This window comes from Nanorana parkeri, unplaced genomic scaffold (genome assembly GCF_000935625.1).
Source record: "Nanorana parkeri isolate BGI_ZX_2015 unplaced genomic scaffold, ASM93562v1 scaffold30, whole genome shotgun sequence".
NCBI lineage: Eukaryota > Metazoa > Chordata > Amphibia > Anura > Dicroglossidae > Nanorana > Nanorana parkeri.
Genome location: NW_017306298.1, coordinates 1,263,711 through 1,289,033, shown reverse-complemented (window position 1 = coordinate 1,289,033; position 25,323 = coordinate 1,263,711). Strand labels below are relative to the sequence as shown.

The following is a 25,323-nucleotide window of genomic DNA, read 5'->3' as shown; positions in this document are numbered from 1 at the left end:
ATAATCTTACAGGAAAACTGCTGTTGAAATGAATAGTTTAGTGACAGTCTCTAGAACTTAAGCTTCTACAAATCGAGAGAAGCCAGCGGTACCCGACAATACATCTACCATGTGGCTTCCCATAATAATTGGCCATAACAAGTTGGTGGCCGTAACAAGTCAAATAATAGCACTTCACTGTGAATAATAACTATGGGCAAATGAAACAGCTCATTTAACTGCCCTTAAGTACTGGTGAAGAAAATGTAATTAACACTTAAAAAAGACAATTTTAAGCATGCTATCCATTAATTAGCAACATATTACACTGCCTGAAATGGGACAGATATTTGATATCACTTTCTGCATTACCACATTTTACCGGGGGTCTAAACTATGGATCTCAGGGGAGCAAGCTATCGGGTACAAGGCTGATTATTGTAATTACAAAGATCAGCGAGTTTAGGAAATGACAGGATCAATAAAGCCACCCTTAATAGATCCTAAACACCTACACTATATTAAATATGTAGTGAATACGGGGGAAGAGAAGAATGAAGCTGTTCCTACATTGTAACAGTTGACTAACTTCACAGATGAGAGGCGAAATATATTAATATGGATTCGCACAAATGTACGTGTGTTTTCCTCGGTGTGAAAACTATATATTTCTGCAGCAGGGAATCCGAGCTGCCGGGGTGGCTGAGGGCCAAAGACAACAATGGTGCCAAGATATGGAGGCAACTTTAAAGGGCCAGTCGATTCAAAGCCGAGATTTCATTCAGTGGCAGGTTGCTTCACCCAGTAATTTCTTATACCTCCAATACTGGCAAGAAGCTCTCAATATCCCAAATCTATGCTGAGATCGGCCTCCTGTAATCTTTTGCACAGCAGCATTTACATTTGGAAAAGGAGTGGCACCACTGCAAGACAATCAGGCTCTACTGCATTGCACAACACTGTCTATCTAATGATAACCACACACACTGATATGATCAAACGATCATTTGACATAACTAAACTGATGAAATCGAATTTAGAAAAAAAAAAAAGTGGCCAGGGACCACCACTTTCAATTAATTTAGTGAGCTCTTGCTCGATTACAAGTCTGCCACGCCAATTGCATGTGGAGGAATTTTGTTGCGTGCTCGCATAAATATCTAAATACCAGCAGCTGCAAAGAGGGGCGCTTGCTCTCTGTGTGGAAGCAGTGGCCTGTCTGCAGAGATTTTACACACTCCCCACAGAGTGAGACCTATAGCTCTGTAATCAGCAAAGCTTACTGCTCCCTGCTGATTGGACACCTATGGCTCTGACGTACCCATAGAATGCAGGGGTCCCACTCTGCAACATGCTGGAAGGGGACAGTTTCCTACTCCGGCTGCAGCTGCTTTAAGAAGTAAACTTCTTAAACGCCTTTTTTGTTGATGCACCTAGAATGCATTTAGCCAATTGAAATTGAAGGTTCAATTGGGCTTTTGGGATTAAAGTGACACAAAACGCAGGAGTTAAATCTTAAAAATACCTTCACATACCTTAACTATTAACATAAATGTATCTTATTTGTGTGTCACTTGGCAGTAGATCATCAAATCATCTCTGAATTTGTGCTGACACTGTCCTTCCTTCTGGAGAGTGGCTACTTTTGTTCCCCATGGTCCCTGTGTGTGTTGTACAGTAGCCACCCCTCCAAGCTCACTCCCGTGATGGACTACAATCTTGAAATCAATTAGTAAATAAAATGTGAGATTGTAGTCCATCACAGGAGCGAGCTTGGAGCGATGGCTACTGTACAACACACACAGGGACCATGGGGAACAAAAGTAGTCCCCCTTCAGAAGGAAGGACAGTGTCCGCACCAATTCAGAGATGATTTGAGGATCTACAGCCGAGTGATACATTAAAATAGATACAATTTGTGTTAATAGTTAAGGAACTTGAACGGATTTTTAAGGTTTAACTCCTGAGTTTAGTGTCACTTTGAGGATTATATTCAGGGCAATGTTTGATTTGAGATTAAAGGAGAACTACATCCATAAAACGGCTTTAGTCATTTAGGTCTATAATGTGTGAACCAATGGGAAAATCATCAGCACAAAACATTACGCAGGACAAATACTGACTGGACTGAAGCATAGTTATATAGCTAGATTAAACAAAGGCATGTCCATCTAGTTGCACCAAGCATCCACGGGTCTTGAATCATAATAACATAGCGAGATTACATAAAGACATATCTCCCTCTAGTTCCACCAAGCATCCTTAGGTCCTGAAGCATAGTTACAAAGTTAAGTTGAATAAAAGACACATTTCCTTCTAGTTCTATCAAATATCTTCAGGCCTTGAAGCACAGAAGCAACCGTGGTCTCTGCAGGTACTCGCTAAGGACATTGAGGTGGTGCAGTCTGGTGAGGCAGCAGAAAAATAACAGTTCATTCTGCTGTCGCCACTGTGAAGGGCCTCTGCACATCCCCACCTACCATGCACATACATTGGTTGTCTTCATTAGAAACTTCAATTCCGTGGGATCTGCCCTCTTACAGTCATTCCTTCAAGGCCTGATGAGTATTTGGTGGTCACGCCGGTTATCTGCCAGTCTACCCTAGCAGTGACCTAGCAATCCCTCTTTGCACCAGGCTCCGACATAAGACGGTAAAAGGTGTGATAGTTTTTTTTCTATAGGAGTATTTCCGGTACTTGGAACATCTAAAAATGCAACGCCAAGCAAATTTGAATATCATCACTAAAATTCCTGTTGCAGGTCCCACTACCCGAGGATGTAATGCAAGATTTCCATGAACAATATATTCACTATATAATTAGTCATGCGTTTCACTATTTGTTCATCAGTTTCGAATGATATCATTTTGGAGATCTAAGGGCAGATACATTTATGTACGCAACAATATCACCTGCATTATATTCATGGAGCACGTTACCCGCTATTTTAGTTCTCACATTTCATGGTGTTGAAGAAGAACTCCAGGCAAGATTCAAATATCAGCAATAAATATGTAAAGTGAAAAGCCATTTACCCGTGTCTGCTTTTTCGTTTTTGGAAGTAAAGAGGGCGAGAACATAAAAGATTGCAGCCTCTTTGTAGCAGGAACAAAACGATCTCAGGCAACAACCATCTATGGAATCCAGAACACAAAGCCAGAATTTACATGAAACTTCAGGCATCATTTTACTCATTTAAGGTTTTTTTAAATTTCTGTGAGTCTCCGTTGGGAAGATTTCCCCCTCACTTCCTGCAAGCTCAACTTCCTGTTTCCCCTTTTTGGAATATATTCCACGTGTAGTAATTTGGAGACTCCATTAGAGGAAGCCTATCATTGCAAAAGCATGGCGTCTGCCACCGCTGAAATCTTCTAAAAAGTGTTGGTTTCCTGCCTCTCACAGTCTATGGTTCCAATATTTAGAGTCACTTATCTAGAAAAGATATGTAGATAGTGGGGATGCACCGATACCAATACTAGTATCGGTGCCGATACCAAGTATTTGGGTGAGTACTCGTGCAAATGCTCTGATGCCTTGCCCGGATACCCGAACTTCCGGTATCAGGAAGCCTGGCAGCGGGTCCTGATTGGCCGGGAAGCCGGCTCCATGCTCCCTCGTCACTTGCTCAAGGAAGCATGGAGACAGCATCGCCACTAATTGGGAAGCCGGGTGGCGAGTCTTTACACAAAGCCCGGCTTCCCGGCTAATCAGGAAGCCACATGGGGAGTCATTACACACCGCCTGGCTTCATTAATGGGACTTCCAGTATCGGCGAGTACCGGAAAAAAAATATTGGTATTCGTACTCAATACCGAAAAACTGGTATCGGTGCATCCTTAGTAGATATAAAGATTGGACATTCAGAATTTCCAGATTTTCATACCTGTCCCAGGTGAGCAGTGAAACCAGAGAGTCAGCATAACAGGCAGCCAACAAGCCTTTCCGGAAAGAGGTCTTCCGCAACAGCCCCTGTATGTCTCTCATGGCAGCTTTACTTTAAAGTGACCGTCAGCACAAGGTCACAGAGATACATACCTGCTTAAGAAGAGTGAATAAACTTACCTTTCATGTGACCAGTTTGTTGAAACTACACCTCTTTCCTGCTCTGGGACCTCACCCATATTCAATACTTCCAGGTGTGTGGAATGCCTGTTCCCCAGCCGCATGCAATGAGTATTTATGGAAAATGCTGCGCGTTGCAGTGCGATTGCAAAAAATTGTGCTTGCCGTTTTATTCGGAAGTAAACTTTGTTCATAACACTTAATTTGTGTATTTCATTTTAAATTAAGGATGGTATTTTTTTTTTTTTTTTTTATCCGAATAATCCAAAAAATAAAAATCGAACAACTAATCGATTATGAAAATAATCATTAGTTGCAGCCCTATGCTTTACTTAAAAAAAAAAAAGCTTATACAACTGAAAATCTAATAATATATGTCCCATCCTGAGTCACACCAGCACATGACCGACTGTCACCATCCAATCAAGCATAAATGATGGGAACTTCATTAGCTGTGGTGTTGATAATCACTGAGATTCGGAAGTAGAAACCACAAACTCTGGCAGGTCTGTTGGGTTTACCCAGTAATGAGGAAGCAATTGTGTGACTTTACGGTCTGAAATGCACATCCAGTAAAACAGAGACAGAATGCTGGGATGGTTTACGAGGTCTGAGATAACATGGGTTTAAATCTATGGAGAGGCTTTCAGAGTGAGTAATATTTATGGAAAAATACAGAACCCCTAGAAATGAAACCTAACGGTTTGGGTTCAGGTTTTATGTTACTTTCCTATTTCAAGTCTAAGATTTGAAAACTGATATTTTTTGGGTTTTTTAAGCCTAATTCCAGCCATGCCTCCCAGTCCTTTCCCCACCCCATTCTATACACATACATTTTTGGGGGATATATTCTGGCCGGTCATGTGACATGTAGGGTCTTTTTGCTTTGTCTCCGGCACTTGGCCCTCCTCAAATATGTAAAGAGCAGCAATGCCATCATGATGAAAGGCCATGCTCTGCAGAATTATACAGCGAGCCCAGGGTGCCATAATGACATGCCCCCAAGTAGCATGTCTGACACCCTAGACCAGGAGTGGGCAACTCTGGCCCTCCAGCTGTGCTTTAAGTACAAATCCCAACATGCCCCAGCCTTTTGGAGTCATGCCTGTAACGGTCAGTTTTGCAATTCCTCAAGGGGACTTGTAGTTACACAACAGCTGGATGGCCGAGTTGCCCAACCCTGCCCTAGACTCACAGTAAGTAAGCTCAGTCATGCTGACCACCATTAAACACAGAAGTGAACAGATGCTCGGCCAAGGAGCGACAAGTTTTTGGGCGACAGCAACAGGGAAAGGATGAATATTGCCAAAAGAGCTGCTTTTAATTTTATTTATTATCTAAAGAAAAAGCAGAGCAGAAATGTTTACTCTCAATACCTCTGTGCACAAGACTGACAGGGCCCAACAAGTCTGAGAGACGGGGAGGTGGTCTAAGAGCTGGCTTGGCTCAGATCAGCTCTGGATAGAGACTATTTCAAGCACTTTCTTTTTTAAACTGCTGGTTTAGCGGCAGAAAATTTGACACAAAAACCCCTGACAATGTTCATAACATCTTTTGTGATTTTATGGAATTTTAGTTCAAATGGCAGATATGCAGTAAAATAAAGAGGAGGTGGAGATCTCTTTTGCACAGATTTCGTACATCAGCCGATGTTTCCTTTTTGCTCTGAATATGATCTTTGTAACCCTGACAAGTGGTACAATCTCAAGACGTAGGGGCCCGTATTTTGCATGAGGAGTTTTCATGACTACCCAGTCTAAAACACACAGCTTAAAACCTGCTTGTGGGCACCCCTAGCTACTAAATGCAGCATTGATCTCTAGTGGCTGGCTGTGAGATATTTTCAGAGAAGGCTTTTGAAAATGCAAAACTAAAATGCATTCAAATGACATTTTCAGGCATTGTAATTCTAAGGAAATGTGCCTCCCTTTGTACTGCCAATGTTACAAAAAGCAGATCTTTAACTCCCAATTCATACAAGTTCATACAAGTGGAGATTGGAGGCTGGGGAAAAGAAAAAAAAAAGTCCTGGGGATTGTTTGTGATCAGTGTCTTAAAAGGAGAACTATGGGGTTAGGGCTTTTCCCCATAGTTCTCCTTAGGGTAACGGGAGGACACAAACTAGCGTCCTCCCGTTACCCTAAGCTCAGTATACCGCGAGCTACAGCTCACGGTATACAGAGACGCCGCAGCTGAAGCGGATCCCGACAATTATGTCTGGATCCGCTCAGCTGCGTGAGTGACAGCTGGCTCTGCCTATCTAGAGGCAGAGCCAGCTGTACCCGCCCCCTACCGCCAGTCAGCGCTGGAGGATGGGAGCGGGGAATCCAGTCCCTCCTCTGTCACGGCAGAGAGCCGTGACAGGATCGAGAAGTGAGCGAACGCCGGTATGTGTTCGCTCACCTCCCGATCTACTGAGCCGACCTGTGACAGTCTCATTGTCACAGGTCGGCTAGAACTATGAGGTGAGTGAAAAGCACTCACCTCATAGTTCTCCTTTAAATAGCTGCAAGGGGTGCACCAGAATTTATCTGGACACCTCTGCTTTTTTTACGGCCTGACCTACTGCCATCCCTGTCCAATTTAAGTTGGTCTGGGTGGCTTCCAGTTAAAATTGGTGAGGGGGAACTTTTGCAGCAATGATGTGCAGGAACCATGTATCCACTCCTTCATGTCATCATAGTGATGGATCATAGCACACATCAGCATACATAGTGAATGTATGCTGATGTGGCTTAGCTGCAAGATCCAATACTACTCAGACCTGTTGGAGCTCAGCCTTTCTGAAGAGCCTGGCATTTGGGGGTGATGGAAAAGCTTCTGCGCACTTCATATCTGCCTGCCTCCAGGAGTCTCTTTAAAGAAGCCCTATGAAGTTTCATCTACCTTGTTTAAACAATACCCATGTGTTGTGTATTTGGCAAATACCTCTAAAAGTTCCATTCTACAGGGGGAGTGACATCCAGGTCCACCATATGCAATCACAGCAAAGTTCATCAAGCGCCAAACCTATGCCAGTGGTGTCACTGCTGACTCTAAATTAATCGAATCCAGACTATACAGCCAAAGAGGCACCAAGTACACAACACACTAGGCATAGTGTGTTTAACTCAAATCCTGCAAGATCTATGTAAAATAAATATGCAGTGGTTTTGTATACATTCCCTTTTATTATCAAAACCAAATAATCAAATTAAAATTGTTCTTCCTTTTTCTAGTTGGATATATATACACTGAGTGGTCAGTTTATTATGACCACCTGACGTTTGTAGGCAAATTAGCTATAATTTCACGCTGAAGTTGCTAGAGGGCCAGACCATTATAAAGAGGGAAGCAGGTTGTTTACAGTTTGCTGACAAAGACTGTTTACAGACTTCAATAGCTCAAGCTAAAATTTAAACAACTGATGGTTTTTAAGAAAAGGGACTCACTGCTGGTCGTCAATCAGAGGGAGCCTGTAAGTAAACCACTCCTGCTGTGATCTCTCTTTGGAAAACCAATAGGGTTCTGTGACTCCCGCTGCCCGAGCTCCTTATGTATTTATTATATATGTGTAAACAAATATTTTATAATTAAAAATTATATTAGCAGAAAATACTATTTAAAATAAATAAATAAAATGCATTGAAAAACAATTACAGTTTCCTTAACTCTGAATAATCACACACCTCAGATCATGGACACTGTCCTCTCTTCTAGTATCCTGATCTCGGTTATCTACCAAAATGTCAGTTTTAAGCCCCTAGGCAAAAAATGTTGAGCTGTATTCCTTTCCATCAATGGCCTATTTCCCACTATTCACTCTTGTGCAACACAGATAAGCCTATTGCTGGACTGATTTCTTCAAGGGTACATGTCCATTATAGATGTCTACCATAGACATGCAAATCTCTCACCAACAATAACATTGCCAACCCTCTTTACAGCTTCTCAGCTGCTCAATAGAACATATACTTAGTAAATTATGATTAATCCTAACATTGCCCAATTGCTGCAAGGTTTCTTTCAACTGCTTGAAGCCATCATGCCATGTAAAGGGCTGTCCATATACAGTAGGTGAAAGAAGGGTCTTTCAATAAAAGGATAATATGCAAGAGGCTCTAGGCTAGGTACATGGTAGTAAACATTGGTAGTTCTGCTGTGTAGTCTGTCGATCCAGCTCTGGTATAACAATGCTGGCTACCCCATAAATGGCATCAGCACGAGGGCTGAAGCAGGGGAAACAGGAGGTAGTTTTGATTGAGCATTGCATGGAATCTTGTAAACAATCCACAGAGGCAGCTCTCTTTTATCAGCCTGGCTGAAGGCCGATGGTGGCTATGCATGAGAGATAAGCCAGAGTGTGTTACTGCAATTGCCACTGAGTGTTTTCCCCATAGGCAATGCACTATTATTGAGTCCCCCTCCCATTAGCAAGGAGGATGGGTATACATTTATTGAAGGCTCTAATGGAAGGCTGAGGGACTCCTACCCCCAGGCCGATGCAGAAAGACAGGCTATCACATCATGTATCGGGAGCCTGTGTGTGACAGAGCTGACCTATATTTTCCCTCTTCCTTGCTCCCAACAGCCTGGCGCTGTTTTAAGAAGCTATTTTCTCGGGAGCGCAGCAAAATAAAATTGCAGGGCGAGAGATGCTGATTTACAAAAATTTGATCTTGAATTAACTCTTCCGGTACCAAAGCCAGCAGAGCTAAAAATGCCACAATGCCTAAAGAACTTTCAAAACCTGGCCATGCATGCAGGCATTTGATCACTTCGAATGGACAGATCAGACCTCAAATGATCCTTCATCTGCTACTCCCACTATGACTTTCATGTCCGCCAATCTCTCCATTACTGCACATAAGGTGTGATGCCATCATCATCTTCTTCTCAGCAGTAAATAAAAAAATACCCAGGACATTTCCCAACCCATTAGATATCTGTTACAAAGAGGCAAGTCTCTCAATGCGATTGTTCACCATACACAGACTGGCACACAGTTGTTCATATTATGAAACTATCCTATCCTGTATGTGATCATCCTACTGGCCAGATATCAAATCTAGCTGCAGGTTAGGAAATTAGGTGACTGCATACTGGTGCGTCATGCCCAAAAGCCATGTATGACATGCATGGTCATACCCCAAGAACAGGCACCCCTTTTTTCAAAGATCTATCAATTGTAAATTTCAAATTGTCTACAAATATCCCTGCCAAAAAAAAATAAAAAAATCAATAACACTTTAAAGCGGACCTTTACCCGTATCTTTAAAATAACAACAAACACACCTTTAGAAATGTTTAGTAATAACAATCTACAAACACATAGTTCTAGATAATTGCCGGCTTTGCATATCTTATTTCTTCTTTCTTCCCCAGTCTTCTGGCTGTGGCCATGTTTACTAAGTGCAGATTACTCACTCTCCTTTTACTTCCTGGATTTCTGGCACATGTGATTAGACATGTGGCTAGGACATGTGACCAAGCACATCATTTCAGGGGTGGAAAATGCCTTTCCCTGAGATCTCATGAGATTACAGATGAGATTTCCCAGCAATGCTCTGCTGATGACAAGGCAATCCCAGTGTGCATTGCTTTGGCAAACTGAAGTCATTTTGCCCTTTCAATCCAGGAAGTGAATGCTCTGCAAGTGTAAATATTTCACAATCACAGCATTTTACACCTGACACGTCTATGTTACTATTAATCATCATACATAGAGGGATGCATTGGTAGAATTCGATTTTTGAGTGTAAAGGTCCACTTTAAGCAACGGATTGCAGAATAACTAATCTCAAGTGGAAAATATCAGTTGAAGAGATTTTCCAACATAAAAACACCCGCAACTGATCGTCACATGTTAAACATGAAGCGGGCACTGACTGTCCTGGTGGTGCAAATAAGATCCAAATGAGATCAATGGACTAGGGTAGGCACATCTCCGGCCTTCCACCTGCGGTACAAAAACAAATCTTATTGGGCTTTGCATAACTTACAGCCACAGGCATGACTCCCAGAGGCAGAGACATGATAAGATTTGTAGTTTCACCACGGCTGGAGGGCCAGCTTGCCTACCCATGGTCTAGCGCAGGGGTAGCCAAACTCCGGCCCTCTAGCTGTGGTGAAACTACAAATCCCATGATGCATCTCTCTCTGGGAGTCATGTCTGTGGCTGTGAGAATCTTGCAATGCCTCATTGGATTTGTAGTTCCACCCCAGCTGGAGGGCCGGAGTTTGGCTACCCGTGGTCTAGCGTTTGAGCTCAAATTGCCCACCCCTTCACATAAAGTTTCCCAAGTCTCTTCACAGCCTCCTGGAACTTCCATCCCACAACTGGTGAAAATAAATAATGCTTCAGATTGGAAGCCAAAGTGTTTTCTCCTACCTTATCTGTAGTCTTCCCGACCCCCTGCCCCTGGATCAGCCAACCAAAAACACAGAGCAAAGGGACCCCCTCACCTCCCACAATTCAGTGCTGCATACTAGAGCAGACAACCACCACGCTGCTATCATATTGGTGTGGGGGAAAGCTTGCTTGGCCTTGTACAACTTTCTGCTGTCAGAAGAACAAAACCCAAAAGGAAGTATGTTGGGTTCTGGTAGCAGATCAAGCAGAGGAGGAATGAGGTCAAGGTAATGGCAAGCTGTGGCTAGTTAGATTCTAACAAAGTAAAAGGTGAGAAGAACAATAAGCATGACATTATCGATTGGCTGCAGCTCTTTCACTGGCCAGTCACAGGCTGGGGTGGGTCCTTGACCAAGCTGTATTGTTTAACTGTAAGGAGGTCACAGACCTGGTTGGACTGTTTGGATCATGTGACTGAACAGAATTAAAAATCCTTTGGCAGGAACAGCAGCTCACATCAATTTAAACTGTATCTAGTTATCTGCCTGGAGTTAATCTTTCAGAACCCCCCACCCCCAAAAAAAACAAAAAAACAGCCAGGCACAAACTACCCCCGATCAGGAAGAGGTTAATACAACATTCTACTATGGACAGGCCCAGGGATGACACTTCGAGACGAATCTCCAAACCTAGGTGCCAGCTATGCTAAAGTGCCTACAAGCTCCAGTGATGTAACGTCATTCTTTCCCAGAGCACATCTGTGTGGCCGCACCATATTATTAGATGATCTCTCTATCTGGTAGATTCCTTTGTGCAAATCTCTGTTGATTCAAAACCCTCCGCTTTAGATAGCAACATAGCATTAAAACTGCATGGTCTGTGCTGCTGTGGGGCGTAGCTTGTGATCCAGAGTCGTCAGCAGAGGTTGCAATGATGCAGTTAGCACAGATGAATCATTCAATAGCAACTTACCCAAACAATTCCTATTTCCCAAAGGCCTTCAGAACACCCATCCAAAAATATACATACATTGAGATCTATATATATCTTCAATGAAGCTACCCTGGTGTTATTTTCTCATATATCTAGTGTAATGCAGTTAAAGATTTTCTAAAGTGAACTTAATTTTTTCTTTAGGGCTCGATCGAGTGCATCAGCACTGAGGGCGGCTGCTGGCGTGCACGTGCATGTGCCCGGGCAGTCCTGATGCACTCGATCGAGCCACACTGACACTATTTTTTTTTTTTTTGCTTTGCTGAACTTTATGGACAGTCATAGGTTCTATGGGCTTACCACAGTGCGATGCGGTTGTACTGTGCCACACTGAGGTACGCTTAAAAGTACTGCATGCCGTACTTTAAAGTGCACAACACCAGATCGCAGTGTTGTCAATCGTCAACACCCTTGACTTACTTATTTTGTGTTCAGGCTGTGGTGGAAAAAAAAATGGCCAACGCAGCCCTACTGTAGATGATGTGAATGAGCCCTAAAGACTCAAATGGAAAGCTAGAACTAAACCCAATCACTTAAATTTCATGTACGCTTTGATATGTAAATGTAATTTCAATATTTCTGCTCCTGTCGCTTTCATTATAGCCCAGTTAAACCTTTATTAAGCTTAATACATTCCAGGTGTACCAAAACAAAAAGCTGTGCACAGACTTAAGGTGCCCATACACCTTACGATTATCGGACGATTTTCGTATGTGATCGACTTTTCGGCCGATAACCGTACGTGTGCATTGCAGTGTCCAACCCACATAACTGTACAATCGTACGACTTTTGACGGTCAAGCATGTTTGAAAACTTTGCTAGATCGTACGGTTTTCATAAGGTTCCTGGCGTTTCCGTCCGTCAAAAGTCGTACGATCTACACTGCGCTTGCGCTAACGAAAATATGGCAAATCAATTACCGCATTTCGTCTAGGTGCTTTTCGTTACTTACGGCTAAATTAATCTTGCGATCGGGGCAGGATGGGGATGCCGTACGAAAATCGTACGACTATTCGATCATCGGGCGAAAAGTTTCGTCGCATAATCGTAAGGTGTATGGGCACCTTAACAGTTGGTTTTCTTTAGAAAGTAGCCACGACCTGAGAAGAAAAACCTGTCCCCTGCCAGCATGCTGTAGAGATGGAACCTTGCTCTGTGTGGAAGCAATGGTCTCCCTGCAGAGGTCCAACACACCCCCTGTCGTGTCAGGCTCATAACTCTGCAATCAGCAAAGCTCATGCTCCTTGTTGATATCATATTTCTAGCAGGGGCTGATTTCAAACTAAAGGTTCAATTGGGTTTTAATACCTGGTGATCCTTCTTCAGTCACTTTCTGTTAGGAGTTCCTGCATTGTCACGTGTCCCTGATCAAAACTACCAGCGGCTATGCCGGCACAAAGTGAGCAGGCATGGTCCACTGGTGAAACTATTAGGAAACCAGAGCAAAGATGTGCAGCCAACTATGTTGCATGTAGACAACACAATGTAAACACAACCCAAAGTGGCTGAGAGAGGCTGGAAAAGATAAAGCAGCATCAGCATAGGAAAGGATAAAAAAAAAAGTAAAAATAATATGAAAGATGGCAATACTTTTTCTTATAATATAGAGTGCACTAAGAAAACTATAGGTTGTCCCAATCTATTTAAGATTTATCCTTCCCATCCCAGAACACTAAATCCTCTTAGTTGCTATGGGCAGCACAGGCAGTTCAGCTGCATAGGTCTTGTCTTAAGAGAACCTACCACGGCGCTGCAGGTCATACTCTCTCTTTGTCTCTTCATTCCCCAGAATTTTCCAAGCTTGACTGATTTCAATAAACTTCTGTGCTCCCTCTGTAGTCTGCTCAATGTCCTCTGCCTTGTGTCGCTTGTCCGGGTGGTGCTGCTCTCGTGGAAAAACAAGCAAGAGAGAAGAGAGGGAATCAATAGAAAACTCAATGTAGCCAGCTTTGCACACAAGCATTAATAAACAATAACATTTATGATGTGGAGTATTGTGAACAAAGTCAAGCTCAGATGAGGATTTTCTTTTTTTTTACTGATAGTTATAGGTGGAGTCAGGAGAGTAAACATTTATTTAAATTGTATACATCATTTCCCAAAATCCTCAGCCTCATGTAATACGCTCGCTGGCTCTCAGTCTTCACATGCTTGAGGTCATATTATATACAAAGTCAGTAGCATGAAGTTTAAGATCCCGAGTAAAGTACTAAGGTTTATTCCGCTGGAGGTTACATAGTATTTATATAGCGACAACATTTTGCGCAGCGCTTTACAATATAAGGAAGACATTACAATTCAAGACAAGATGGTAAGGAGGGCCCTGCCCCTGAGGGCTTACAATCTGAAAGAGGTTTCACCATAGGCTGGCCTTAAATGTTCACACAATACAAGGACTGATCATATGATTGTCAAAATGACAGAACTTACCGATTACCATAGCCTTGTAGTAATTGCACAGCATCCCTGCATTTAGTGCACACTATTGCACAGTGTGCAGTACTACACGCTAGGTGTGCCGAGTTGCCTTTCATTTTCAATTGCACTCCAACGTACCTTCCTGTGGGTTGTGCGTTGCAGCACTATGCAGTACTGTAATAATGTGCATTGCAGTGATAAAATGTAGTGCATGCATTACTTTTCATCACTGCACGGCAATGCAAATTATTATTATAGAGCATGTTGTGCAGCGATTCAACGCAACAGTGCACTTAGCGTGCGGTACCCAGAGTTGTGTGATAGCCGTGCTAAACGCACCGCTCTCAGTACAACTGCCCTTCAAAGATTTCAGTAGGTGAACTGGGAAAAGGATACAGATAACCTCTAGGTAAGGATGCAGGTAACCTCCTTGAAGTTATTGGATAATCAAGTTTTCCGTGCCGCGGGATAACGATCAGGGAGTAAGTTGTGGAAGTTCATACATCATTTTACTTTGCCAACAGTCTGCATTTGTATCCTTTCCCTTGCCATAATCAGTAGCAATGTGGTTAGTGTCCTTGCAGCACAATTTGAAGTATAATTTCCTATCTGCCATGAACAAAACTGTTGACCAGTTGTAGACTGTGCAAGGATTTTTTCAAAAAACCTATCTGCAGAATCTTACCTGCTTGTGTTCGGCAAGGCTTTCCAGTAATTTCCTCAAACTCACTGTTGAGTGAGAGGATCTGCCTGCTCTAATCACATAATCTATTTGCAACTCTAGAACTGGTTATTACTGCATGTGTGTGTGCATAAAATATAATATATATACAGTTGTGTGAAAAAGTGTTGGCCCCCTTCCTGATTTTTCATTGGTTTGCACGTTTGTCACACTTTAACCCCTTCATGACTGAGTCCTTTTTTTTTTTCATTTTTTGCGCCCATGTTATATTCCACATTTTAGGCCTGAAAATGACTTAAAACCCCCAAACATATATTTTCTGAATGCCAAGACCCTATAGAATAAAATGGTGGTAGTTGCAAATTTTTATGTTGCGCAATATTAGCGCAACTCCTTATTAAACCCCAACATTTAGTAAAAAATTTAATTTAAAGCCCCAAAACACAACAAAATACCCATTTGTTAAATGAAATATAAAAGATGAGGTTACAACGAGTAAAACGATACCCAACATGCCCAGGTTACAAATTGTGTGCGTCCGTGAAACGGCAAAAAACTGCAGTACCCCGAAAAATCCATTTAAAAGCCCCCACAGGTCATCAATTTAGAGATACCCCAAAATACTGGACCTAGAATTATTGCTCTCACTCCGGCATGCACGGTGATACCCAACATGTGTAGCACGTTCGTCGTTTTTATACGTAGGCGCACCCGACGCGTGTTGAGGGGCAACGGAGCCCGGGAAGCACGGCGGCGGTGGCGGCGGGGGCGGGGCGGCCCCTTCTACGGGACACAGAAGCAATCTGGCGACAGGTAAGTCGCCAGAATCGCTTCTGTTGTAAAGCCGACAGTCGGCTCTACAAGTTTAAACAGACTCCCGGCGGCTGTTTAAACAGCCCCGATGCTGGCAACGTACACTGTCAGTGTCGTCAGTCAGGAAGGGGTTAATGTTTCAGTTTATCAAACAAATTTAAATATTAGTCAAAGATAACACAAGTAAACACAACATGCAGTTTTTAAAAGGAAGGTTTTTTCAAACCCAAACCCACATGGCCCTGTGTGAAAACATTTTGCCCCCCCCCCCCCTGTTAAAACATAACTTAACTCTGGTTTATCACACCTGAGATCAATTTCTCTAGCCACACCTGTTCGTAATCAAGAAATCACCTAAATAAAAAGGTGCCCATACACCTTACGATTATCGGACGAAACTTTTCGTCCGATGATCGAATAGTCGTACGATTTCCGTACGACAGCCCCATCCTGCCCCGATGATCGCAAGATTAATTTAGCCGTAGTTAACTAAAAGCACCTAGACGAAATGCGGTAATTGATTTGCCGTATTTTCATTAGCGCAAGTGCAGTGTAGATCGTACAACTTTTGACGGACGGAAACGACAGCAACCTTGCGACAATCGTACGATCTAGCAAAGTTTTCAAACATGCTTGACCGTCAAAAGTCGTACGATTGTACAGTACTGTCGGTCGGACACTGCAATGCACACGTACGGTTATCGGCCGAAAAAGTCGATCGCATACGAAAATCGTACGTATATATAGATATATATAGATATATCTATATATATATACACACACACACACACACACATACACACACACACGTAGCCCTTGTTTTGCGACACATGGGGAACGCTATACAGTACAACTGCAGGTGGCTATAAAATACAGCAGCACAGTACTGTGCAGAGTCTCTGGCAGCAAGATCGGGGCACAGGTGGAGGATTGCGCCTCAGGAAGGGGCTCAAACAACTGTGAAGACCTACAGAAGGACACTTGGGAGGTATGGTGGTGCAAACATGGAGATGTGCTGGATACACATGGAGATGTACACAGGCACAGAGAGAGCGGCTGAAGGCACAGGGGGTACACTTGGAACTACAGAAGAGCGAAGGGGTACACTTGGATATACACAGGAGCTATGGTGGAGCATAGGGTTGAACTCGGAGATACAGCAGATATATATAAGACACACACACGCACTTTAAAGTAATATTAAAGTCAAAAGGATTTTAAGTGATTTCAAATGCTGATGAAAATCTCTTTCAATGGATGCTGCTTCTTGATGTTTAAAAGTTTTAGTTTCCTGTAGAATCAGCTGGTCCTCTGAGCACTGGTCCTGACCTCCTGTTTTAGGGTCGACTCAATTCTCAAGCACAGTGCTATGCAGTCACCCCTATGTGTGCTAGTAAGCTGTGTGTGTCTCCACAAACACAGACACAGCAAATCCAGCTACTCCCCTCCCCAAGCTAGTAGATGAACAGTTGCTGGAGTCTGCTCTGTCCTTTGTGATCTTGTACTGGACAGGAAGTTCAGAGGCTGAGCTGAGAGACTTGGAAGCAGCTGTTCAGAAACATGATTCTAAGTGTTTTGGACAAAAATGGAAAGCAAAGCTTTGCTGGGCAATGTATATTTGTTTGATCTGAATTCATTATTTTAAAAAAGATTGAGAGTTTAATACTACTTTAAAGTGTATTTCCAGTTTTGCAGCCCAATTGGGATAACGCCTACTTTACGTTTGTTACATGTTCACATTTACATGGCATAATTTAAAACAATATTTAAAAATTACTTCTTACATTTTTTAAGTGATTTTTATTTTGGGGGCTTTCTATGTAATGTTAGGGAGGTGGCTGTGTGATGTTAGGTTTACTCTAATGATCACGGTCTGTACTGTGTTGGAAGATTTCATTATCAGTTGTAAACTAGATTTTAATATTGTCTGTCCTAACAAAGGGTTAAAGTCTTAGAAAAATTGTCTGTTAATGAGAGGAAGCTCGGTCTGTTCCTCAGTTTGTCCCTCTACTTTTACTTTCAAACTGCTAACTTGGAATGTGCACAAAAGGTCTTCACCAAAGAAAAAGGTAAGAAATATATACAGCATTTCAAATTTTTAGGTATGCTGTGTGAATGGGAACTCATGACATACATATAGAGGGGTTTTCCACTGCAAAAGCGGAAATACGCTTTAAGAGACGTGCCTTTCTCTCATGCAAACAAAACATTTGCATCTGTTCACAACAGGTTACAGGGGCTCACAACTTGTTGATCTGCAGGAACCTTCCATCCTCCTACATGACATTATGCCCCAGTTTTCAGACTGAGCCATTTACATCCTACTGTTATGTAAAGAGGTCTTGCAGGAGTAGATAGCCTGAAGCCATGCAGCCTTCCTTTGTGGCTGACATGGTTCATCGGCTGCTAATTAGATAGCATGTTCTGTCAACGCTCTCCAGCTCTTTTCCTCTATTAATTGATCTTCAAGCCCAAGAAATGTTACTTGCCCTGCATTCTTCTGAGCTGTGAGCTGCATGTATACAATCCTATAGATCACTCAGCAGCAAAATTTAGAATTTGGGAAGGGAACTATGGTGTATCAGTAAGTGCACATCGCATTATTAATGTGTCATTTGTCTGGCAGTAATGTTGCATGCATCTTTCACATTCCTTACAAGCTTTCTGTTCTATAATTTGATGATTTCATTTTATACCCAGACTTGCAGGCCTTCCCTCTATCTTTATAATAAAGACCACGGCCATTCTTTATTATAAAATTTCTGTTCAAAAACTGATTAGATCAGTTAGCCACCTACAGAGTTTTAAAATGTATCTATGGTCAAAAACTAACAATAAATATAGATTTCTAGATTGGATTTCCATAAGTGCTATCCCACTCCTAATAACCATATCCTTTTAGAAGTGTGTAAACTTACTTATTAAAGATGCCCATAGGCTGAACTATCTCAAGGCAGTGACACAATTTCACACTGCGAATATGAACTTACTCGTTAACCAATTCTCACAAAGCCTGCCTTCCAAACTACAACTCAACTTCTGAACAATGTACCATTATCATTGCTTGCTGGAAGGAATGCATCATGGGAAACGTAGTCTTGAGAAATCAAGACTGCATCACATCAAGTGGCAGGGAAAGCAAATAAGTGTAACGCTCAGGAGTTTGGTTGTTAGGATCTCAACTGTGGAGTCTCTTGACATCAACTACTAACACTCTATCGGAGTGTCAAGTGTGGTTTAGTGGCTATTCAGTTTGAACTCCAGGTGTCTCTCTCAGACTTAGGCGGAGAGTAGGGAATTACTAACATCATACACCACAGGTTAAATTAATTGAAAGCACAAATAATAATAAATCCGAGCCCCTGGGCTCAGTGGGGAGGTGCAGATATAGTTGCGAATGTCAGAGAAGTTTATGAAAGGATCGCAGTGAGTGATTGGAAGATCAGGTAAGTAACACAGTATGTAGCTCCTTTCCCAGATTTGGCAGATCAATCGTTAACACTAGTACATGTTATTTTCCTCTGACACACAGAGACTTAGTTTTATATGGCTTCAGGCAGAGTTCACATGACCAGCAGTTCATGTCTTAGATTGACAATTCAGGTTATAGCACTGCAGTATCACACAGTAATCTCAGTCAGCCAATGCCTCCCAGGTAAGCTCAGCATAACATATAGCCCCAATTGACTGTGGATACTTGCGGTTCAGAAGTCTCTAATGAGCGAGCCTGCAGTGGGGGAGCCGATGTTGTGGATGGGGTGTCCTCTTGTCCTGTGGGGTTCCAGAACGAGTTGTTCTGTGAATGGAGCTAGCAGGGTGCGCACTCCATTAGTGGAACACCCTGTTCAGCTCCGTCCTCGTATATATAGGCATGTAGTTAAGTGTGGCGGAGTAACTAGACGGCCCTGCGGCCGCAGCGTTCCAGGCTCCAGGCTGGAACACAAACCGCCAGACACCTCACAATAAGAAAGTGTTTGCTGTGACTTTAGGTCTCCTTTAATATCAGTCTGACCTAGACTGAAACATTTAGAGCAGAAATACATTTTAAGAATCTCAAAATGTATACCCTGACTCTTGTAACTGTAAGCATTCTTCATGTGTAGAACTCAACATTCCTCCCCCCGTTATCATGGTAATGGCACCCAACCACCAAATCCACGACTGTAGGTACAAATTGCTTCTGAAGTTCTACTTCCTTAGTTACTTCTCCTCCAGCATGCTGACTGGACAATGATACTGCAACGCATTGATGGGGTCACTATGTGCCCTCTCTTCCTGTAAACATGGTTAGACTGATGCTGGCCATACACTGATCTATTTTTTTCGTTCAATCCGCGGGCTGAACAAAAAAAAATTTACCCAATTCCTTCATCAAAACTAAGTGTGTCGATTGAAGAATCTTGCTGTTTACAATGTTTTCTGACAGGAGCCACCGGCCGCCTCAGAGTACCCGATCAGAGCGGGCACCTCATTGGCTGGTGGCTCTGATCGAACGGAGATTTTCAGACTGGCTCCTGCCAATCGAAAGGGTGACGACAGCAGGTGTGCGAATTTCGTCCGGTTCCTCAAAAACTGGCCAAAAATCAAACAGTGTATGGGCACCTATAGAGTCCTGATTGGCGGATTCTGCAAACCTGCCCTTCCCCAGTGTGAGCACACTGTGCTTGCAGATCACAGGTAAAAATAGATTCTCGTACTATACATTTTTTTTTAAATCCTTTACTACCGGACAATTATTTTTCATTTTCCACACCTGTAGAAGTGATCAGCCATGAGTTTGTTTAACCCTTTGATTCTTTGTCTAGATTTCTGCTTTCGACTGACAATGGAGGCACAGCAAAGAAAAGATAATAAAGGTGTAGATAATAAAAGGTGTTCCTATTGTGTTGTAAAGGTAAATTGTTCTAACCACTACAATAATGTTACAAATGTCACAAGGACAGGAAATGAAGTAAAAGCTCTTAAATAGGGATAAAACATAAGAAAACCCCATAAGAAAATATTGCCTTGGTGCAAATAGGTGAGCGTCTCCCATTGGATAAGTGTTATGATGTGGGGTTGTTTCAGTTGCTCAGGTCTAGCAATGTTATGTTCCCAAAAAATGAGGTCAGCTGCCTACCTAAAAATACTGAATGATCAGGTTTATCCATCAATGGATTTTTTCTTTTCTGATGACACATTGGGCATATTCCAAGATGACAATGCTAGGATTCATCGGGCTCAGATTGTGAAAGAGTGGTTCAGGGAGCATGAGGCATCATTGTCACACATGGATTGGCCACCACCGAGTCCAGACCTTAACCCCATTGAGAATCTTTGGGATGTGCTGGAGAAGACTTTACGCAGTGGTCTGACTCTCCCATCATCACTACAAGATCTTGGTGGAAAAATCAATGCAACTCTGGACAGAAATAAAATGTTGTGACATTGCATAAGCTTATGGAAACTATGCCACGGGGAATGTGTGCTGTTATCAAAGCTAAAGGCGGTCTAACAAAATATTAGGGTGTGACCTTTTTTTTGGTCAGGCAGTGTGTGCACATATAAATATATAATGCATTAATATAATTAATAGTATTTTTAATTTATAGACATGGAAACAAGGTTTTTAAAGCATTTTCAGATATATTCATTCTCGCTCTCTTTTTATTATTATTATTCGCCTTTAAGGCTTACATTAAATTATATGACCAGTTTTCCTGATTTTCAACACCTAAGAAATTTTTTTTTTATAAAAATCAACCCTATATGAACTAACTTTAAATGTGTGAATACGATTATTCACTTGACTAATTGTAGTATATGTATGTTTCAGAGTAACCTCACAGGCTCCTATGTAAAGTGTTGTTGCTATATAATTAAAATTAATAAAAGAATAGGCCAATAGATTTCATACAGGTGGGCATTATCACATTGATGGATATGTATGTAATTTACTCATGCAACCTATTCACCGGATGAATAATAATTAGTTTACAAAAGACCACTCGTCGGATTCCCCTTCATCAAAATGCACAGGGCCATTGTTCGTTCAATAATATGAATAACAAAACAATTAATTTTGCATTTCCAAGGACGCACATTAAAGCCTCATGGAGTTATATGGAGTGACTGGTACAGAGGCTGTAAACCGCGGGGCGAAGAAATGATGGGCGGTGAGTAACAAACACAAAGAAAAAACCCAACCCAAGGCATGCTAATAGATTGTAAAACTTTCCACTTCAGACTCACAAGGGTTTAACAACCCGTCAGCGACAATAGCATTCCAGAGGATGAAGTTCCATATTGCAGTCAAATAATTTTTCAACCCAATCCCAAAAATCTTATATAATCTTTAAAATATTATTCTGATTTCAAAAGTAGTTTTCAGTCTTTTATAATCTGCAGCTTACTTTTAACTAATGTCCAGAGATCCTGCCATAAAAGTCCTTGTTCCGGTGCTTCCCAGGTGATTTACAAGGAGAAAGGGAACATATTAAGCCAAAAAATGTTTGCCTAAAAATAAACTTTTAGGGACAACTGTATTAAAGTAGTAATACAGTTTAGGCGTTTACCTTAATGCATTCTCTGCATTAGGGTAAAAACCACCCAATACCTTTTTCTCGCTCTTGCGCCCCCCCCACACACTTACCTGTGTCACTGCCGCCGGTCCCGAAGCGATTCTCTGTCCCCCAAGCTTCCTGGTTGTGGGGAAAGGATACTGAGGGCAGAGGAGCTGTAGGCTCCTTCTGCCATCAAACTGTTGGGCGGAGAGGAGGGGTGTGGCCTGCCACAGGGCTGTTTGTATCTATGGACTCACACAGCTACTGCAGGCAACACAGGTACCTCAACAGCTGCCGCTTAGCTGATGGAGACACCCATGCAAAGGGTGGGAGGCAAAGCAATGTGGGGATCCACTAGAGAACGAGGAACTGAAAACTTAGTTGTAAATATAACTGCCTCCTAGTTGTAAATATTATTTTAAAAAAGCTTTAATATTACTTTAAGGTATGCCCCCTACCCCCTTGAGTACAGCCCACCTAGTCCAATACTTTCCCAGTTCCAACAATTCTCACTCTGCAGTCTTGGCCAAAACTGTAATTACTTTCTCTGAAAGCATCCCCACCAGATCCTCTTCACAGCCTCACTTACTGCTATGGAGAGCAGTACTGCAGAGTATGGTTCCCTCCATTTTAATAAATCGGGCTGCAGCACACATGTGCCAGATAAGGAGGGCCTGGTGGGGGTGGTTTCAGAAGAAAAAGATGTATGGCTCTGGCCAGGGCCGCACAGTGAAGATTGTTGGAATGGAGACAAGGAGGAGGCAAGTAGTGAACCATCTGATTGTTTTACTTCTCATTTGATATAGTTTGGGGGTACTCGGAGGATACCCCCTTTTATTCCAGCACCCACTTTTTAAATGGGTGTGCATGTCCTATTATTACTACTATTTAAAGGGTAACTTCTACCAAAAAGGTACAGTTGTCCCTTAGTAAGCCCAATCAGTTTTTTAAGCTGTAGTTCTCCCAAGCAGTTCCTTTCAAAGTCCTATGTGATCATTTACAATATTCTAGCACTCCACACCCCAACTCCTAAATTTAAGGGGTTTTGCAGTGTCTGCTACAATGTGTCTGGCACCCACCCGCAAGACAAAATACAATTAATAGAAGAATGTCTACTCTATATGGCATGTCTTTTTCGCGTAACACAAAATGGTTACAGCTTTCTAATTATGCTTTGTCTAATAGTAAAGGAAATTAACCCAGTGCGTGACAATTGCAATTAGCAGTACACCATCACCTCCTCCAGAACCTTGGTGCTTGAATCTCCATTTACACATAAAATAATTTTAGCGGCTAAGCCTCAGGCCAGTGCAAAGTCGCCTTCATTCTGAGACAGAGTGCGACATTGGGGATTGATAATTTGGGATTGGGACAGTAAATGAAGAAAGGCACGCGTCACCAATAGCAACCAAAGGGCAATTGATGGCTTCCAGATATCACTGTTCTAGCAGGTAAGAGACTGACTGGGGCAACAAAGACACATCACCTTCCCCCAGTTTATATAAAACCCTGTCACTGAGCAAATCATCATTGCTAAGATGTCTGCAGTCCTCCCAGCTGATATAACCGGTCCTAGCCCACCCTTGCCAGATATATACTTATCTCAAATTTGTGCCTGAGGCCTCCAGTGTTTGTTTACATTGTGTCTAATCTTCATGGCCCACTCACACATATAGAGTTGACTGGCATTTTTCCGTACCAAATTAATGTCAGACATCACTAGGACACATATAAAATAATAATTGTCTTCTATGTGCCCAGTTCATACTACAACGCAGGTCGGACATGCAGTGTGGTGGGCTGCGGTAAAACGAGGACATTTTTTTCTCAGCGCACCAGCTGCCGCTGGAAGTCACTTCAGCTAAATGTAAAGTGCTGCCATGAAGAGACATGAAACAAAATGTACACTTTGCACAATCCAAATAAAGTTTTTTTTAGAAAGTGTTTTGCATTTTAACAACACAAGGCACCACGGCTCAATGCTGCCACTCATCGGACACTAGCCAAATGGTAAAACACAGCATTTATCAAAATGGGGAATTTATAAAAACTGGAGCAGACAGAATTTGCAGAAGTTGCCCATGGCAACCAATTATATTGAGATTGTAGTCCATCACGGGAGCGAGCTTGCAGTGCTGGCTACTTTACAACCCACACAGGGACCGTGGCGAACAAAAGTAGCCACCCTCCAGAAGAAAGGAGATTGTCAGCACCAATTCAGAGATGATTTGAGGATCTACAGCTGAGTGATTCCCAAATAAGATCAATTTTTGTTAAGAGTTAAGATACTTGAATGCATTTTTGATCGGGGACTCCTCCCTTCCTTGTACAAATAGGTCCTATGACAGATGGCCATATGTCAAACTGATTTTGTCATTTTCAGATTGGGTTTGCCTTACATACAAGTCTATGGGAATAAAAATCTGCTTAAAACAGATCAAATGGCCTTTAATACCTCTATTCTGGAGTCTGCTTACACGGTCCTCATGAGGTGGTACTGGGTTCCCCCAAAAATAGCTAAGGCGATCCCATCTTATAGTGATCGCTGTTTCTAAAGTTGGGACCAATTGGGAGATGTCCTTAATGTCTGGTGGACGTGCCCTAAATGGATTTATTTTTGGTCCAGGATGTTTGGTCTCATACAATCAGTTTTTCACTTCACATTCCGCAAAACCCACGTGTGGCCCTTCTCCACTATTAAGTTTCCATGCTCATCCTCTCAACAGACCTTACTAACCCATCTTTTTTGGCTGCGAAACAGACTATTGCAAGAGCGTGAAAACGTCCAGGGTTCCATTTCATGAAGTGCGGCTTCGTATGACTACGATGTTCATTAATGAAAAGACGAGTATACTATTTTTCAAAGTTTGGGACCCCTGGATCTCCTACGCTCTTCCACCTTTCGCAGTCTTAAGCGCATCCTGTCCTGGGGCTTTTGCATTTGCGCTAAGAGTAATAGGGTCCCTGGATTGCTTTCCCTGACTGACTGTCCCACTGATCTTGACTGTCTCCGTTCTTTTTCTAACCCTTTCTCTTTGACTTTTCTCCCTTTCTTTCACTCTTGTGGCTTCTGTCCTCTTCTCTTTCTCCAGTCTCTTGACAAGACGTTGGGAGTCTTACGCTTTCTGCCGTCTCTCTCTTAGCTTTATCCAGCCTCCATGGATTCACCCGTTTGTTCTTAGCTTGCAACTCAGCCCAAGAAGAGCTTACAGATCAAGACATTCCAAGCTGCAAGTTCAATCAGCTGTGGTTCATGAACTGGTGTATTGTTCTCTACCATGTTTTTGATAAGGACTATTGCTTTCTGAGTTGTGCTCTGTTCCAGGCCGTGTGGGTACTTTTCTTAGTTTCTCTTGATTACGAACAATTTCTAAAAACTTTTTGAAAGTGAAACAGGTCAAATTAAGTCAGGAGTAGGTCAAATGCAGCGGTCATTGAATGCTGAATGATCTCAGAAATGTCTCAAACTGACTTCAATTAGTCACCGGCTGCCAACAAGCAT

General features: G+C 42.3%; 1 protein-coding gene across 1 annotated transcript in view; it reads right to left on the bottom strand.

The window, feature by feature from the left end:
* The window catches only part of DNAJC24 (DnaJ heat shock protein family (Hsp40) member C24), a 54,156-nt gene that overhangs the window by 7,336 nt on the left and 21,497 nt on the right, over positions 1-25,323 (bottom strand). Inside the window, exon 3 of the mRNA XM_018567842.1 lies at positions 13,110-13,248. Within this exon, the coding sequence (XP_018423344.1) occupies positions 13,110-13,248 (139 nt within the window). The remainder of the gene's footprint in view (positions 1-13,109; positions 13,249-25,323) is intronic.